At 37.8% G+C, this 19,321-nt stretch overlaps 1 protein-coding gene across 1 annotated transcript; it reads right to left on the bottom strand.

Annotated features, from left to right (window-relative positions):
* Nucleotides 1-3,115: 3,115 nt before the first annotated feature.
* AGA (aspartylglucosaminidase) lies at nucleotides 3,116-18,258 on the bottom strand (the record flags this gene model as incomplete). The annotated part of the gene is made up of 8 exons (XM_010072820.1): nucleotides 3,116-3,239; nucleotides 4,079-4,212; nucleotides 6,186-6,293; nucleotides 7,106-7,181; nucleotides 9,215-9,329; nucleotides 10,354-10,466; nucleotides 16,641-16,753; nucleotides 18,105-18,258. Coding segments are annotated over 8 exons (914 nt in total), but the record flags the coding sequence as incomplete, so codon positions are not given.
* Nucleotides 18,259-19,321: the final 1,063 nt, after the last annotated feature.

The raw sequence follows: 19,321 nt of genomic DNA on the forward strand, positions 1-19,321 counted from the left end.
CTTCAAAACAAGGATGAACAGAGTTGTTAATGAGTCATGCAACAACTAAACCCAAACAACAAATGTTAAAAGATTTTCTAAGTTAAAAGCTATCAGCACCACTGTTGGTTTCACCCTGTGAAGAGATCACAGATTCACTCCAGTTTATATAGTATTACTTGTAGATTCCATCTGAAAGACCAACCTTTAATTCTCTGAAAATCTGAACTATTCTTGATTGAGGCAGTTACAGAAGAAAGAACCTATTTCAGTGGAATCCTACAAACAGTGAAATGACAGGGAAGATTTCTTCAATGAGTGCATACAACACATTGTCAGGGTTCATATAGATTGCTTTATTAAATAACAATTCAGTGTCACACAAAAATATTGCATAGCTGGCTTTATTAGTTAGACCATCGAGTTAAGGTTCTTTTTCTGTCTGCATTGGACGAAGAGACAATTTGGTAGAAAGTTTTAGAATAAGAAAAAAGCAGGCTAGCTACAAGCTAACGAACTTAAAACACAGTTGGACTTAAAAAAACCCACAACTTTACAGACAGGATACATTCGATTGTACCACTAACTTGCAAAAACTCATTCTGCGTAGGCTTTTTTTCTGTGTTGTAGTAATCTTGAACTTCTGAAAACTTAAAAATACAAAATTCCTTGAAATCAGAAACAGTAAGATTTTTTTTTTTTTGCAACCGTAACAGAAACTGTCACAGAGTTTTTGCTTGGTTTTGGCAAAGCTTTGCACTACTGAAAAGCTTTCTTTAAAAACACTTAAAAACAGCACTACTACTAACAATCTTTAAAGGAATACTTTTAATACAAAATATTAAGCAAATTATTTAAATTCAGAATTCTGTCCATAACATCAGAACAGCATGTGTATAAATATTATAATTTAATATACCGTCAAATTAACAATATATTAAAATACTTTACACAAACTAACCCTTTTATTTATGATAACTAATTTAGCACAACAAAGCAACCTACATTATTAAACCCACACGTATTAGTACATACGTCTATGACAAGACAAGTCATGATGAGGTGACTATTGTAACTTGGTGGTTTCAGGTACACGGTGACAGAGTACTCATGATCTTTCAGCATGGACACTCATAGCCTCTAGAGGAGTACTCTTAGCTAGCGCAGAGTGGCATAAGCACACTAGAAAGCAAGCTCATGGATGTTCCCAGCCTCTCTCAAAAATAAATCCTGGTGGATTCAGCTGCAGCAGTTTGACACATTACCACTCAGCTGCCAGTACTGAACCTTCTATGTTCACAATTCACAATGCCATCTCCACAGTAACAATCACTGGGATATTATTAATCTATTTGCACTTGACTGCCTGAGTTATCTGAAGATACAGCAGCCATGGCAGAAGGGCTCTAGGTAGGACAGGTAGAAAACTAACCTTAAGCCACTGCAGATATATTCAGTAATAGCTTCTTTAACTAAAGCTTGTTGTGGCCTACAGTGAGCTCTGTGCTCTAAAGATCCAGGGACAGAAGTGTATCACCAAATAAATTACTTTGTTACTGAAGTTCAACAGCAGACCATTAAAGATGGCTATTGTAGTTTGAATGTGTTCTTCCAACTTTCAAAGGTACCAACTCAGAACATAAGGCAACAATCATTCTAAAGCACAGTACACAAACATTTAAACAACCTTATAAATGATACATTAAGGCGTGCTTTTATTACCCAATGATTTTATTCAACTAGACAAAGAATAATTGAAGTGTTTATGACATGACATGTTCGTTTTACTTGCTCCCTCCCTTTTAACTCTTCCTAGCTCAAGTTTAGCAAGGATTCAATCAAATGATCAGCATGCCAACAAGTTAAGAAAGTGATCAAACAGGTCTTCAAATACCCAAGATGCTGAAGTTGTATTACAAACAAATCCTGGTATGTCCAGACACAGAAAGTGACGAACCCAGCTTCATCAGCTGTAGCTAACTGTGACGCTCTACGTATGCAACTGGTCCTTTGTAAGGGTAGATGTGTCACAGAAAAGTGCACAGCATATTAGTGACAAGGAAATCACTGTGATTAAGATTCATAACTTAACTTTCACTGCAAAAATGGTGGCAAGAAAATCGCCCCGTCTTCACATCCAGTTAGAGTCAATGCAATACTCTGTGAAGGCTTGTACTACCAGCGATGTTTGGATGTCCGCTCTATTCAGCTGTTGTGAAACAAGTCAGAAAGCTCCACAAAAAGATTCTCTTTATCTCTTATTTAAAGCTTTGAAATCTTCTCCACTAGTCTTCAACTCCCTTTCCTTGCTTGTCAGCATTTGCATGCAATTTTCTTTTCAATTGAAAAGAAAACCTGGACTAAATCTTAGAAAGACAAATATTCTTGAAATAAGTCTCACGTGTAGAGGCGGAGCCCCTCCCACTCCCTGCCCTTTATTTCAGATTTCTGACAAAAATGTTTTGAATGTCAAAATGAAAGTCCAATTCAATACTTACTACACTTGGTGTCATCTGACCACCTGTCCACTATACGAGCTCTTTTTGAAAGTTTTTTTTTTCCAGTGATCAAAAAGCAGATGAAACTTGGCATGACTTGGAAGTAAATATACAACAGATAACTTTTGTGATATTTAGAACCACAGTTTGATTGTCAAGTTTGCAAAAGTTCAAAAATTCAGTTGGGATGTAAGGTAGTGCCTGACTAAATTCATGGCCTAAGAGACCTCAGTAGTGAAGCACATCAATTTCAGCCACTTCACTTAGATGTAGAATTTTAAACAGAGATGAATTGCCTATGCTAACTGTGAAAGTGTTAGCACTAACTAAAATTTTGCAACTATGGTCACTTCCCTCAAACTACACAGAATCAGTTTTTTAAACCTCTCTCTAGATTATAGTACCAGTCTACAATCATTTAGAAATAAGTTACCAATATAATTACATTAGGAAACTACAGATTAAGCTTCGTTGCACTACACAAAGCCATAATGAAGCAGAAGACACTAAAAATATGAAGTAATAGCTGCACCATCAACATACCTTTGTACTTGTTCATGATTAGGCAACAGTGAAAATAAACAAGCATTTGAACTAGTAACACCTAGATGACCTTACCACTTCCTTCCTCTAAGTTTAGGTGTTAGCAGGACAAAAGAAATTAAATGCAATCTACTACTTGCTCAGTTGGCTGACTTAGCAAAGGGCTAGAAACCATGAAGTGAAACTGAGTGAATCCTGGAATTTTATTACATGCAGCACCTAGGAAAGAAAGGAAAAAAAAAACCAGTATAATTTGCTACATTTAGGATTAGTGTCTTTGTCATTGTACTTTATCATCTGAAGACCCAGTTACTAATTCTACTACAATGGCATAATTATTCTTTTACAATCTGTTTAACCAAAGACATCTTGAAAGTATTTAATTTTTAAGTAAAAATACACCGCTACTGACTGCTGTAGTGCAATTAATGCCCTTACAATACAATTCAAAACAGTAATTTAAATTAGGAAAATCTCTCTTTCAATCCTGATTAACTTAATGAGTTCCTCCAAAACTAATCTCTTAAACACAGAACTATGGGAAATATGAGATCAAAGAACAGCAATAAGCAGTCTAACTAAATAAGCCATGTTGATTAGCAAATTGTACTTCCTACTGATCTAAGAGTTCACTAATGAGATGCCTGGCACAGTGACTAAGCTTGGATTGCTTTGAAGCTGTGCTTAACAGTCACATTCTCCCTGCCTTATACCATATCTAGGGGAGGCATAAGCATTCTTTTTTAAAACTTTCAAACTAATCATACACAGTCCAGGAAAACACATGAAGGTTGTATATATTTTTTTATTTTTACTAAGACTTGCATAAATTTTGTGAAAGTCTAAGACATCAAAATGCAGAGGAAAAATTATAATATCTCAAGTCCACACTAGGACACAGTTGTCCTGCTAACCAGCATTTGATATTATGAGTGGCCAGTATTGCTGCAGTGTTCAAAGAATAATTAAAGACTCCTGCTTTAAAATCCACCTTCAGTTTTCTACTTCTATGACCTAGTTACGGTCAACAAGCTTTGTCTGTTAAGCATAATACATACCATAACTTCCAGTTGTATTGGCACATATAACAGCACCAAAGAACTTTGGAACATACTTCTGGATTCTGGAAATAACTTTCTGACAGGCTACTGTTGGGTCTGTTCCCATCCTCATATACTCCACAGCTTGATAACTAAAAAAAACCAACCCCACACCCAGACAGTTAGCCATACTCAAGTTATATATTCTGAAATACCATTGAGAGACCTTGATTTCTTTGAATAACAGAAACACATGATAAATAATCTTTAGCCAAACTTCTTATTGGCAATTATTACTCAAGTTCTGCTTGAAAAGTAATTAGAAACAGGACTAAAAGGGACTGCAAGATGTCATCTATGCCATTTATCATTCTAAAGCAGGACAAAGCCTGGGATAACTCTCTGTTTAGTTGCAGAAGAGGTTAAGCAACAGTTAAAGAACTGCAAAGAAGCAGTGAAAAAGAGCTAGAAAAAAACTTAGGTTTCTGAAAACCTCAAAATTGACACATTTTCTTTATTTCATGAATATGAAGGTACAATGTTTTCATCAAGACTTTAAGCCAATTTTAAATTTTTTGCAAGTCAATTTAAAAAAAAATCTTACTCTAAATGAAAGAGTAATCAAAATGAATGTCCTTTGTATCTACAATATCATTAGACAAATTACTGTATGGGCATTGCTTGAGATGAATCAGTTGCTTTTCCAAAATGTCCTCAGAGGCAAAAAAACTACTTTTGTTGTAATTTTCTTTCACAACTCGAAGATTAAAAGATAACACATAATATAACTTACAAGCAAACAACACTAGATTTTGTTTTGATGAAAGATGCATATACCAACTCTTGTTACACTAAGACTCATCCACAGATAGCACTAACTATAGATGTTATCAAAGTACTGCAGAAGAGAACTTCACTTGCATTTTAAGACTCCTTATTATCTTTGATTTATTCTAACAATCAAATAGGTTCAAGTTATCTAAAGACAATTATCTGAATAAAAAGCTGTATTTCACAGGGGGCTCTTCACTCATCAAAAACTCAGCAAAATGTTACGATCTCAAAGAAGGCAGACAGAAAACATTAGCAATTTTGACTTTTATTTGACAATTCCTTCACTTCTGGCACGTCAATTCTACTCTTTGTTTTCATGTGGGAATATCTCAATAACATGGAATTAGGAAAGATCTGTATCTACAAGGAACCTGTGATTAACCATCTAATTTGAGTTGTTTTCTAAAACCTGTCAGTGCCAACACAAAATGTTTTACACATTACAGCCAAATCCTTCAGGCTGCTAAACTCTAATGTACTCTTCTATTGATTAACATCATAGTAGAGCTCAACTCGCTACTGCTGTTGGTATCTGATACCTCAGGATAATTCCTGAAGTTGTCAATTGCCTTTTATTTCAAGACTGGCTTGGAACAGCTTGAAACTCATTGAGGACATTTGGAAATACACAACAGTTAGCAGACATTCACAACTGCCAGTTTCAGAAAAAGCAGCCGAGTAATACGAAGGTCACTGCTATATATTCCTTCAAGCATTAGTGCCCATTATCTTCAGCACGAACGTCCGTAACTCATTCCTGTTGAGATCGACCCACAAGAATGACCGTCAAGAGTCAGTAACAAAAAAAAGCCATGTTTTACACAGGTTATGCAACCACGACAACAGCACTAGAACACCTCTTCCAGTTTCAGATTAGATGCAATTACATAGGATTGTTACAGTGACACCTCCCCAGCCTCCTGGATAATGTGAGACTCGCTTCTCATCCTTTCTACAATCTTTAACACTTATTTCCCACACAACAGAACACTTTGGAGAAGAAAGCTAATCAGTTCTGTTAAGAAACACACAGGCTGGGAATATACTTATTACCTGCTGCCTGTTTGCTTACAGCTTGGCAGTATTAAGGGGATCTGTCATAAAGATATTCAAGAAGTCACTTCTTTTAAGACAGATTGTAAGGATAACTTGATTCTGCTACTGGTCTTTCCCCTTACATTCCTTCCTTTCCTCTTACTTCGGCAGCCAGTAAGTCAAAGTGTCTTTTTAATCAATTACTTAATTTGCTGAGTTCACGTTTTGCTAGAGAAAGCTAGCTCTAAGGACAAACCTGGGTAAGAAGCGCATCATGATGTCACCATCCCCAGTGGCTGCAGCTCCTCCGGCTGTACTATCTGCATAGGATCCTGCTCCAGCTATTGGAGAATCTCCTACACGGCTGTAGTGAACAATGGAAAAAAGCCCAAAATTTGAAACTATAGAAAACTGTAATTTACTCATTCCAGTGGAATTGCATTAATGTAATAGCTCTTGGCCTGATACTGGCAAGTTCTTATGACTCGGACACACTTTTAACTTTGTCAGCCTTACTGCGTCCAACTCGGTTAGCATTAAACCCACAGGAGAACAGAACAGGTAAAGAGGTCACTCCACTGCAGTCAGAACTCTTGTCTTAAAACTACTGATAAAAGTGATCTGTGATAACCTGACTGACCTGAGGCTTAATCCACCTCCAATGCTCAACTGTTTGTTATCATACTGACTATAGTTAGGGCAGTAAGGTTTAGCCAGCGGGCAACAGTAAGCAGCTGGGGACATTAGTATGTTCAATAATTTGTTGCTAAATCCAGAAGCTGTTTGACAGACAAGATTCCCAGCTGGGTAGAAAAAAAAATTCCAAAGACAAAATATAGGCCTGGGGCTCTGATTCTATGTGCATTTCTTTGGAGACTGTGCACCTCTCTGAAATGCTCATTCGTCTCTGGTGCCTTGCCTCAGAAGTTGCCTCACAACTGCACCACTTGCTTGTGTCTCTGTATGGTGAATTAAGCCAGCTGAAAACCAAGCATTCCCTCAAACAAACACAAATCATCTTGCAACTGAATCAGTTTCTCAGGTTTTATGGCAGTGCCCAGAAATATGCAAGGCCATTTTTGATCATCACAATCTAAAACATATAACCTTTAGATAAACTTAACATCGGAAATGAGGTGAGGAAAAAAGCTTTTTTGTAAAACCAGAGATACTAACCCTGGAATTTTGTGGACTGCACCATTAGTAGATGTTCCAGAAGCGACGGTTCCAGTTCCACCAATTACAACCATACCTAAAATTTTCAATAGAGATGAAACATATTCAGAAACACTTCCAACAAATTTGTTAAATTGGTACTATCATTATGAAACAGAACCACGATACCCAGACTATTCAAATTACTGATATCCTGAAACAGAAAAGCCATACCCCTACAGAAAACAAGTTCTTTGTAAAACACATTTGGAAACATTTTGGGTGGATTACAAGAGCTCAGAACGGAATCTAAAACAGTAAGTGCCACACTGTTCAGAGCTCTATGTTACTGCTGCCCAAGCAGCCACTGTCTCCTGATAAAAACCTACGTTAATCAGTAGGCAACAAGTACCTGGTGTCATCACATCTTGCACCAGTACCATCAGAACAAGAAATTTTGAAAATTATAATTGGTGCTTGAGGGGGATTAAAAAAAAAAAAAAGTCAGAAGGATGAGCTTAGATTTAGCAGAAAGTGAAATACCTGACAGGCAATCAAATGTGTGGATGAGCCTACCCCTTGCTAATTTTGTGCTGATAAGGAAGACATTGCCTCATTAGAGCAGCTCAGATTGGCACTCGGATCAGAATTTGGGGTCAGCTGCTTCTCCATAAGGCAAGACTTCATCTCTTTCAGAGAGGACACAAATTGCTGTTGGCATCAAACTCCAGTACAAAGTGAGAGCCGAGAAGCAGAATTCAAATTCTCTGATCTCACTAAGCAGTACCTCCTTCTCACAGAAGAGTTTCCTGACCAGTAGAAGCTAAAAGCATATAGGCACTGACTCTGTGGCCACCATTAGTCCGCAAGAAGACTGGAAGGGCATCAGTTACTACCAACTTCCTAAATTCATTTTGAATGAAGACTCTTCTTAAAATGTGTTAGCCAAGGAGAGACTGTATGTATAACAAACAGTGGGGTGGTAGAACTTGAAATACAAATATAAGTGCCATCATTTACTACAAAGCATCTTAGGACTACTTAATGATGCATCAGTTCCTGAATTGCATTTAGCATTGTAGTATTTTCTCTTCTCATTCTGACACTCCACAATTTCTGAGTTTTCTAGAACACACTGAAGACTCTATATCCCAGTAAAGAAAGCTACCTACCAATTTAAGAATATGGTAGGTTGCCTGACTCCTGTAGAACATTAATTGGTTATTAGTAGGGTGGACTGGAAGCAAAGAAGAAAGATCCACACTTGAAATAACTTGTTAATCCTTGGTATTGCAAATACTGTCAGGCAAAAAGTTCTGAACTACTACACTGAGAAAAATACAGACTAAAACAAAAAGTGTAAGTTTCAAGACTACAAAGTATGAAGCTTTGAAAGACGTGAATCTGTAGCTGCTCCAGTCTTTTGTCTGATCTGCTCATTAATCAGCTTATAGGCTTAGCAATTAACAGTCCTCAATCAGTGAACTCTTAGAAGTCTTTGGGGACTACTGCTGCTAACCTGTTTTAAGCACAGTCATTTCTGTAGAAATTTATTGATTTAGTTAAAAGCCAGAATAGAAGAAAAATGAAAGTAAGCTTTATTTTATAAGTTTAAGGACTGTTTGACAAACATTGCTTTTGGTTGGCAACATGACTAACTGTTTGCTCATTTCTTCCAAAGGCTTTCTGCAAAGCCTTTTAAGTTGGTCTGACAGCTACAGGGGAGACTGACCTAAGATAACCATAAACAAGATAAAAATAATTATTTTTAACCTTGATCAGTTTTCTAAGCATCCACAGCTGCCCAAGCAATTATGCCAAGATATCTGAGGGAAAAGCAGTAGGGCAACGAACAAAGAGCTAAAGCCAAAAAATGAAGCAAGAGGCTATACAGCCAGTGCATTGGAAAAAAAAACAACAACAAAAAACCAACAAAAAACCCCCACAAAACCCAAAAAAACGTACTTTTAGGCATTCCATCCTAACACATAAGTAACACAATCTTGAAACTACTATCACTAGGAAATAATGCCTATATGAAATACTTTTCTTTAAACTCAGAATGATTTAAACTGTAGGGGAATGAGTTTAAAAAAAAAAAAAAGCATCAGAGTTACCAAAGCTTGTTACCAATAGTATCATGATTATGAACACTTCTTTGTGAGGTGGTCTGTTCTTCTTTGTAAGTTACTTTTTCAGGCCGTTTGTATGGTCCACAGGATTTTGAAGAGTCTGGTACCACATTCTGCAATTATTTTGTTATTTGCATGAATAATATGTTATGCTTCATTACAGATAAACTTAAAAATACTACAATCAATACCTATAATCTATTACACATGTATCAGATGGACAATACTGAAATTACACAGCTGTACTGAAATCCCACAAGTTGTTTCACTTAAAGAATGAAGACTGATTTCTGGTATTCCACAGTAAAAAGTTTTTCCTACTAGAAAGTTATGTTCATATTAAAGATTCTCCCTTGCTCAATTGACTGGTCAAAAAAAAAAAAAAAACAAAACAAAACAATAAAACAGAAGCTCATTCTTCAGCAAAATCAATAAAACTTTCAAGCTAAAAAACCAACCAGATCAACTGAGCTTATTTTACTAACGTCAAGTCAAGATATTATTGTCAAGTCAGTATCATAGTCAAAATAGTCAAGATATTTTCTCAAGTGAAAAACAGAATATATTTTGAATTAAAATAGTTCAGCATGCAGCATTTCATATCCCAGAAACAATGAAGACAGTGTACAAACATGTAGAAATCTGCCAACATTAATCCCCAAAAAACCTCCGAAAGACAACAAACCAACCTCACCACAATAGGCCTGTTTAACATGGACAGCTGCACTAATCTGATCCGTTCACAGGTCTGCATCAAGCCTCTCCACCTATTTAAGGACCTTGATTGGTAGTGTAAAATTTTCTTTCAGATACTTATACATGCATCCAAAAAACCACGCACTGCTTTGTTTAGTTTTGAGAAATCCTGACCAAATTTGGAGCTAAAAAAATAATTCCCACACCAAAACACTACTGCGGTAAGGTCAAAACTAGCAGGATCTAAGAAATAAGAGCTAGACACACACTCTTCCTGACTCTACCAAATGCTTGGAAACTCCAGGTTTGTTCTGTTTAATAAGGAAAACTTTTTTTTTTCTTCACATGTAAAGCACAACTTCAATATAAGCCAAAAGGAAGAGGCAATGCTGCATTACTGACTTTCTGAACCCACTCTTCACCACCACTACTGCACTGTACCTTCCAGTAGTTTGGCTGACAGCTTTGATTAAGCCACTTCGAATACACCGCAAGAGACTTTTGGGTAGTTAAATCTTCATATGGAAACCCCATTCTCACAGCAAACAGGGAGGCTTGAAAAACAGTAACAAAACCAAAACCATTAATTTTTTCACATTTTTATACCTCTTATGATAATGCATTCATGTACTGTTATCTAGAAATCAAGAAATCCTACATTCTCTATGGAGATTAGAAATATCTCTCCAGAGAGCAGCATCAGCCATTACAGTGATGTACAACTGCAGTAAAAAACTCCCCCTTCACTGGCAATACCAAATTTCCTCCATTCACTCTATATTAACACATGTAAGTTTTACCATTGAAAGAGAAACAAATGCAACTCTGTTAATCAACTGGACACAAATAACCTGGAGCAAGAGTGGCCTGGGCTGTGTGTGTCACAGAAGTATTTAAATAAATGATACAAATAATAGTATAATTTCCTTAAAAAGTTGGTCTTCTACGAAATAAAACATAGTAGCACAACATTTGCCACTAAAACACTGATACTTGCAGAACCACCAGCCTACATCATATTACACTTCTTCCCTGCAGCTTTAAAAGTGTCTGCTTCCTTGTTTTGAAAATTAATATAGTATGTGTCAAGGGAGCAAAAGAAATACCAACACAAGCAATGAAATAATGCTGCACTTCTAAGAATGGCTTTTATAGTTAGGGCAAGGGAAAAGAAAAAAGATCAACTGTTCTTTCATCATTTAGTTGTAGATACCTTTGATATTACCTAGTAACAGATACTATTGCTAGATTCAAATGCTTGAAGAATTTATAATACCAATCCTTGATAATAATGGCACTATAATACACGGATGAACATGCCTCTCCAGCCCAAGAACTAAGAAAAGCCTTCAATTATTTTTGGACAGCTTTTCCGTGTTTTCTTAAAAACTGATGTAATTAAGGTCTCTCTGCACTCAGAGCAAACGAAATCTGAAAGCTTCATTTAAACAGATATTTATTTTTCCATTTCTAGAACAAACAGGCAGGGATTTATTTTTTTTTCAAGGTAAAATTGTGCTTGTGTACGTTTTTCAGTCATTCTTTCATGACTTTCGAAGCCTTTTCTATTCCAGGAAGCTGAGTTGGTAATTTTTATCCCCTGGACTTTTTACTTGGACTATTGGTCTAAGTATTGCTAAGACAAAAAGGGAAAAGGTCAGGCACACTGTGATTATGAAGCTTTCCTATCTGTCGAAGACAGACCTGAAATTTTAATGGCAGATGATAACCAAAATTATTCTTCTTTTCCTCACTTGTAATCATTCTGCACTGAAGGTCCCTCACCAGACTCAGTTCTACATTGACATACATGGCCTTTTTTGACAGCTTTCTATGACCTTTCCTGAAAAAAATCAGGCAATGAATGGAGAAAGAAGCTCCAAGAACAAGAACTGAGCAGTGTGGTTATCTGTATTTGATCAACAAAAGCTACACCAACTCATGTTTATGTACACTTCTGTCATTGTAAACTTTAGCTGTAAAAACATACCAGCTTTAGTTATATTCTGGCTCCCATCTACAACAGCAAGAGTAAAAGAAGATATCAGGTTTGACTTGCATTAGTTTTTCTTCAAGATAGATTTTATCACCACCACACTGTCATCCTCTTCACCGAGTATGGCTCAAGCTCTCATCACAGTTTGTGATTAGCTACAAAACTGTTCACTTCCTCATGCAATATAATATAATGATTTCTTCACTTCCCCAACGTGCATTATTCCCAAAGTCTCTTTCTGCATGTTTATTGGTGGGAAAAATAATTTATTAAATTTTCATTTACTGGGTGAAAATGATGCAACAATTTGAATGATTTTGCTCACCGGATAAGTATTCCCCTGTTCACAGCCTCTGACTCAACTTTTAATTTCCAGACGTAGAACCTGCTGACTCACACTATCACATATTTTTATTTTTTATTTACTAGCTTTGCTTGGTTTGTTGTTTTGGGGTTTTTTTTGTTGTTTGTTTGTTTTTTCCCCCCACACATTGAAAATACTGAAAAGGAAACACTTTCAAAAAGAGATAAAAGCACAGGTGCAGACATTATTGAAAGCTAGAAGATTAGCAATTCTTTCAGTTTTATCAATAATCAGTGTCATGGCTACTTTAAACAACACGGCAGGGCATAAGCAATCCAGGAAGTTTCTGGAGAGCATCGATGACAACTTCCTAACAGAAGCGGTAGAAATGCCAACAAGTAGAGCTGCTCTGATGAACCTCCTACTTACAAACAAGAAAGGTATCACTGGGGATGTGAAGGCTGAAGGCAGCCTTTGCTGCACTGACCATGATTTGGTGGGATTCAAGATCCTGAGAGGGAGCAGGGCAAAAAGCAAGATCACAAGCCTGGACTTCAGGAAAACAGAATTTGGCCTCTGCAGGGATCTGCTTGAAAAAGTCTCAAGAGCCTTGGAGGGAAGAGGGATCTGAGAAAGCTGGCTGATATTCAAGGATCACCTCCTCCAACTTCAACAGCAGTCTATCCCAACAAGCAGGAAGTCAGGCAGAAATGTCAGGAGGCTTGCATGGATGAACAAGTTGCTCCTGGTAAACTCAAACATAAAAAGGAAGTATACAGAAAGTGGAAGCAGGGACAGGTAATCTGAGAGGAATACATACACACTGCCTGAGCATGCAGAAATGAGGTTAGGAAAGCCAAACCCCACCTGAAGTTGAACCTGGCAAGAGATGCCAAGGGCAATGAGAAGGGCTTCTGTAAGTACCTAAATAGCAAAAGGAAGACTAGGGAAAAAGTGGACATGCTGTGGACTAGGGCAGAAGCCCTGGTGACACCAGGCATGGAAAAGGCTTACATGTCCTCTTCACCTCATTTCTTACTAGTAAGACTGGCCTTCAGAAATCCAAGAGTGAAGAAAAGCAGCCTGCCACTACTGTCTCCAAAAAGGGCAAGAAGTACAACCCAGGGAACCACAGACCAGTCAGCCTCACCTCCATCACTGAGAAGACAATGGATCAACTAATCCTAGAAACCATTTCCAAGCACATGAATGACAAAAAGGTGACTGGGAGTAGTCAGCATGGCTTCACAAAAGGGAAGTAACACTTGATCAGCCTGATAACCTTCTATGATGAAACAACTGGCTTGGTAGATGAGGGGAGATCAGTGGATATTGTTTATCTTGACTTCCATAAGGCTTTGGACATTGTCTCCCACAAGATCCTCATAGAGAAGTTAATTATTGGTTGGATGAGCAGTGACATGAACTGAAAACTGGCTGAAGGGCTTAGCTCAGAGGGTGGTGATCAGTGGTATGAAGTCTAGTTGGAGCCAGTAACTAGTGGTGTACCCCTGCGTTCAATACGGGGTACAATATTGTTCAGTATCTTCACTAATGATCTGGAATATGGGGGAGAGTGTATGTACCCTCAGCAAATTTTGCAGATGTTACAAAACTGGGAAGAGTGACTGAAGCACCAGAGGGTTATGCTGGCATCCAGACTATCTCAACAGGCTGGAGAAATGGGCTCATGCAGTTCAACAAAGAGAAGTGCAAAGTCCTGCACCTGGGGAGGAACAACTCCATGCACCAGTACGTGCCAGGGCCATCCAGCAGTTAAAGCAGCCTGGCAGGAGAAGACCTGGTTCTGAGAGACAGCAAGCTACATGTCAGCCAGAAATGTGCCCTTGCAGCAAAGGCAGATAACAGTACATGCTGGGTTCCAGCAGTAGGGAGGTCACACCTGGAGTACAGTGCCCAGTTCTGGTCTCCCCAGTACAAGAGAGATATGGATGTGCTGGAGAGAGTCCAGCAAAGGACCACAAAGATGATTAAGGGACTGGAGCATCTCACCTACAAGGAAAGGATGAGAGAGCTGGGACTGTTCAGCCTGGAGAAGAAAAAGCTCAAGGTACATCTCATCAGTGCATAAAAATATCCAAAGGCAGGATATAAAGCCAATCAAGCCAGGCCCTTTTCAGCGGTTCCTAGTGAGAGGGCAAGAGGCAATGGACACAAATCAAAACAGAGGAGGTTCCCTCTGAACAGCAGGAAACAATTCTGCACTTTGAAGGTGACCGAGCTGCCCAGAGGTTGTGGAGCCTCCCTCCTCAGAGCTATTCAAAAGCCATCTAGACATGGTCCTGAGCAACCAGCACTAGGTGGCTCTACTTGAGCAGGGGGGTTGGAACAGCAGACCTCAAGTCCCTGCCAACCTCAACCATTCTGTGATTCTGTAATACATTCCTAAGTTTTCTATGTACTAAAGGTTTTAAAATACCTAAACTTAAATTTCTGGAGTCAAAGTAAACAGAACTGCAAAGACTATCCGTGTGTCATGGCACTTGAATGGATTTCATCAGTTTTTTTAACACTGAAAACAAGGATTTCATGTTACTTTAATTAGAACATTACTGCCAGGAACAACATACTGGTCACACATTTAAAAAGATCAGCTAAACAAAATTTATGTGTGCCACAGCTTGCCTCCTTCTCTCTAGTGTCAACCACTCATAGAAATTAAATTTTAGGAGAAAGGCATACGTTCCTGGATTATATCACTAAATGTATTCAAATAAAAGTGTAGTTTAGTACTGGGAAAAAGATAAGGAATAACCTCAGCAATTTTGCATCTTGAATAAAAAAGCCTGCAGAGACTACATCCATTTATATGAAAAGGTTTTACTATTCTAGCTAGCTTTTCTGTTGAAAATGTAAGTATTTTTATTTAGAAAATAAATGGTAGTTTCTTTCACATGTGCTTTGAAGGTTCAAATATATTCTTCTGAAGCTATAGCTCTATTTGCTCTTTATCAATCTTCAGTTGGTGAAGACAACTATAGTTTCCTTTATCCAAGTTCCTATTTCCACAGAAAATGCATTCCTTCATGAGAAATATTATTATTTCTCAATTTTTCCACTGCTTTGGTTCATTCACTAACATTTATTAGCACCTCCAATTTCTACCCAGGTGTATCTTCAGCTTTTCTATCTTTCTTTTGCCATTACTGCTATGCAGTTTCTTCTGAGGCAGTTCTCACTGACAGCAAGGACTCAGTATACCAGCCTCATCCACATTGATCCATTATGCTAAGAGTTATCTTCTTAGGCTGGAAAATATATTTTATATCAGCACTTTAACTCTTCCACTTCATCTTCCTTATCTTTTCTGCTCATTCTACCAACCAAAAGTTAAAAACATTTTGATAACTACCAATGATAGAGAAAGGAGTATCATGAACATTTCTTCCTCCTCTATTTAACACCTGACCAATTTCTTTTTCAGCATCACCTGTGAAATCTCTCTCACCAAAGCCACTTGTAACCTAATCAGGGCCAACTGCTCAAATTCAAAAGAATCTGCAAATCTATCTCTCTCTTTTCAGACCTTCTGTCAAACACTATCCTCACCTTCCTCTATTGTCTATTTCACTCCATCAAAAAACTGCTGTTGCACTTATTTCTCTACTATTCTGTACACATTGATTCCTTCAAGAATCTTTTATCAGTTTCAAAGCACTTGACACACCCTTAATGCTCAGATATCAACTTCCACACTTATCTCCACTTTTAAAATGTACATGCCTGCTTAGAAAGAAAAGTCCTGAACTGTGAGCCAAGTAACCTTCCTTCCACTCACTACTCATATAGCTCCCTGGAATGTACATCTCTTTTGAAACCAGTATTATTCTAACAGCAGCAGCTCATATTTTAAAAGCTGAACTATTCCTCCAGTTCGCTATCACTCTTCTGTTCTGCCTAGGAGTACAGCCCCTGACGGAATTTTTTACATTCATGTTCTCACTAATATTTTTAAACTATGAAATACAGTAACCAGGCTCAATATATACTAGAAGAGTAAAATGTAACTGTAATGTCTACTAATTCTTTGATTCCTTAGAAAAAGCTACTCCATGGTTTTAAATGAAATATTTACATCTAAGCTTCTATAGTGTCTTACATCAATTACTCTTTGATAACTTTGATATCAGTGATCTTAGCAAAGCTTTAGGATTACAAATTAGTAATTGCAGTTAAATTGGTGGAAAGACCATAAAACTGTATTTTTCTTTTCATGTGCAAATAAAGGAATAAAACCTAATTCATACACATGTAATAAGAGAATAACTACTTCTGAATTATTTAACTAGATTAATTTGATTGTCAGGGGATCCCTCCACCTATATCACCAACATTAATATACGGCAATTTTAACAGAAGCTTTTTAAGAAGAGGGTATGACTTGGAAATAGTTAAAGGAATAATTACCTGACTCTCCCACTAGTAACGTATGCTTAGTGTACTCAATGACCTTCCGTGCTACGCCAATTGCATTTTTTACGTGTCTGAGATCTGCAACTGCCCCAACTTCCATAGTGTTGCTGGAAACAGGAAATATTAAAAACTTATTAAAAATACAAGAATAATTGTACATTTTTTATTTGACAAAATCTGTTTTCATCTAAATTAGAAAGCTTGCTCCTTTAACATATTGCTTTAATTGTTCTATGCTATAGACAGATGGCACCACACTAGTAGGGAAAAACTTCACACATATATTCTATTTCACAGGCATGTGGATGTTGCTCAAGTAACAATAACTCCATCCACAGAATATTTTCAGTAGAGTGACTATTTTGATATATAAACTCATAACATGAGTCAAATACTTGTAATTACTTTTTAATCAAGAGAGCTTTAAATGGTCAAAACAAGTATACAAAACAATTGCTCCAGAAGTTAAATGAATGAATGTAAAGGGAAAGCTTACAATGCTACAAACCATCTGCTTTGCAACCACTGTATCTAGAGCTGGATTACGGCACTACACATAAAGATTCAATAACATATATGCTTAGGTATTCTTCTACCAGTTACATACATGTTCTTCCTAGTTCCACAAGTTAACATATACTTTGCCCCACAGTGAGCCCTTGTCCTGGGTTAAGCTGAGACAGAGTTAACTTTCTTCGTAACAGCTAGCAAGAGGCTGTGTTTTGGATTTGTGCTCAGAAGAAAGCTGATAAAAAGTGATGTTCACACAGCTGCCAAGGTCTTTGAACTTCTCTGGCTGTCTGCAGACCGGAAAAGCTGGGAGGGAGCACAGCCCCAGTTACTAGCCTAGGATTTGATCTTAAGTTCAGGACTAAGACCCAAATTGGCCAATAATCTATTCCATCACATACACGTCATGCCCTGTATATAGGTGAGGACCCTCCGGAAGATCGGCCCTTTTTTTTTTTTGTTACGGATCTCTTTTGCTCTCTCCCGTCTTGTTCCCGGTGGCTGCTCTCTCAAGGCCTTCCCCCCACCCCGGTCAGCCCTCAGTCTGGGACGCTCGGACTGTTATCTCCGTTCTGTGAGTGTGGTTTCGGGACTCTCCCGGCTCCGGGATCGTTAGCCGGGAACAGGCTGAGCCTTGGTCATCGGGTGAGGGGGGCATTATCACTGTGTATCACTTATTTGTACACAGTATTATTTTCAATATTATTGTAGTTTAGTTATTAAATTGTCCTTATCTCAACACATGAGTCCTTTTTTCCCTTTACCCCTTTAATTCTCTCCCCTATCCTCAGGAGGGGGAAGATTGGGTGAGCGTGTGTGTGTGAGCTGGCCCCAGCCAAGGGCAAACCCATCACAGCCCTAAAACCAACAAGATCTCTGTAACAACCCTTACATTAAAGTGTGCTAAAAATTACAGGGATCATTCTTTTCTCCACGTAGCTTTCTTACCCATCCATAATCATTGCGTCCAGTGTTGTTTCTCCACTTTCATCTGGGCTTCCTCCATATCCCACACTCCCATCACATTGGTCAATCTCACACTGACCACAGCCTTTCTCAACTGCATCCAGTTCAGAACCTCCCAACTGTAATACTCTCCAAGCTGTAAGAAACACAAATAATTAAATGTCACCAGTGAAAAAGCCCCACTACTGCTTTAAAGAACGTTTTAAAGATGGAAATCATGAAGATGAACTACGTAAGTGGATAAAAAAGTGAACTACAACTCATAGGTGAAATAAAGTAAAAAAAATATATTCAGAAGAATGTAAAGCATTACTTTTCTAAAAACTGTTTTTCTTGCATATCCGACTAGTGTTTCTGACTGAGAAATTAAGCTTTTTTTTTCTGACAAGGAATGTGTTATTTACTAGCAAACATCACAACTTGTATATATTAAATAACATTCTCTGCCCAGAACCAACCATTACTTTGTCATTGTTTATATAAAGCCTTTTTTGGGAGAGTGAGAAAGGGAAGAAAACTTTTACCTGAAAAAAATAAAAAGGAGGCTACAACAAGCAGCCCTCAAAAGCTTCATATGAGAAAACTAAGTGACCTGCTGCAGAATAAAAAGATCTAAACCTACATCAGTAACTACATAAGAACAAAAAGAAAGCGGAAACAATATATAAGAAATTACAGTCTCCACATTCTCCTGTTCAATCCTTAGTGTGCTATTCTTTAGCATCTAGCTCACGGTGCAGTTTCGGAATACATTACAGACATGCCAAATGACATTACTTGAATAAACTGGGCCTGAAGACTTTACGCATATGACATTTCACAAGATTGGACTGCAAGCAAGATTTTCCAAGATGCCCGAGCTCGCTGCTATTGACAGTTGCAATCCTGCTTCCTCCTCGTGCCAGCTCCAGTGCTCTATCATCTCACAGACCCAGAACAAGGGAGGTAGCAGAAGCACACAACCCATCTCTTTTTGGCAAAGGTAAACTATTACACTGTCTCAAGAAGCCTCATCTTCAAAAATGCTGCATGCAAGTGCATGAAATTGTCTATACCAAGGAAAAAGGAAGACTTTATACCTAGCGTCCAACTCCACATATGCTTGTCTTCATTATAGACTTCAGTGTGAGGAGCACTGCTTCAATTCCCATTACCTTAATTGCTGTGAGTAGCCTTAACACAAGCTTTCAAAAGCTGCA

The sequence above is a fragment of the Pterocles gutturalis genome, unplaced genomic scaffold (genome assembly GCF_000699245.1).
Source record: "Pterocles gutturalis isolate BGI_N339 unplaced genomic scaffold, ASM69924v1 scaffold35017, whole genome shotgun sequence".
NCBI lineage: Eukaryota > Metazoa > Chordata > Aves > Pterocliformes > Pteroclidae > Pterocles > Pterocles gutturalis.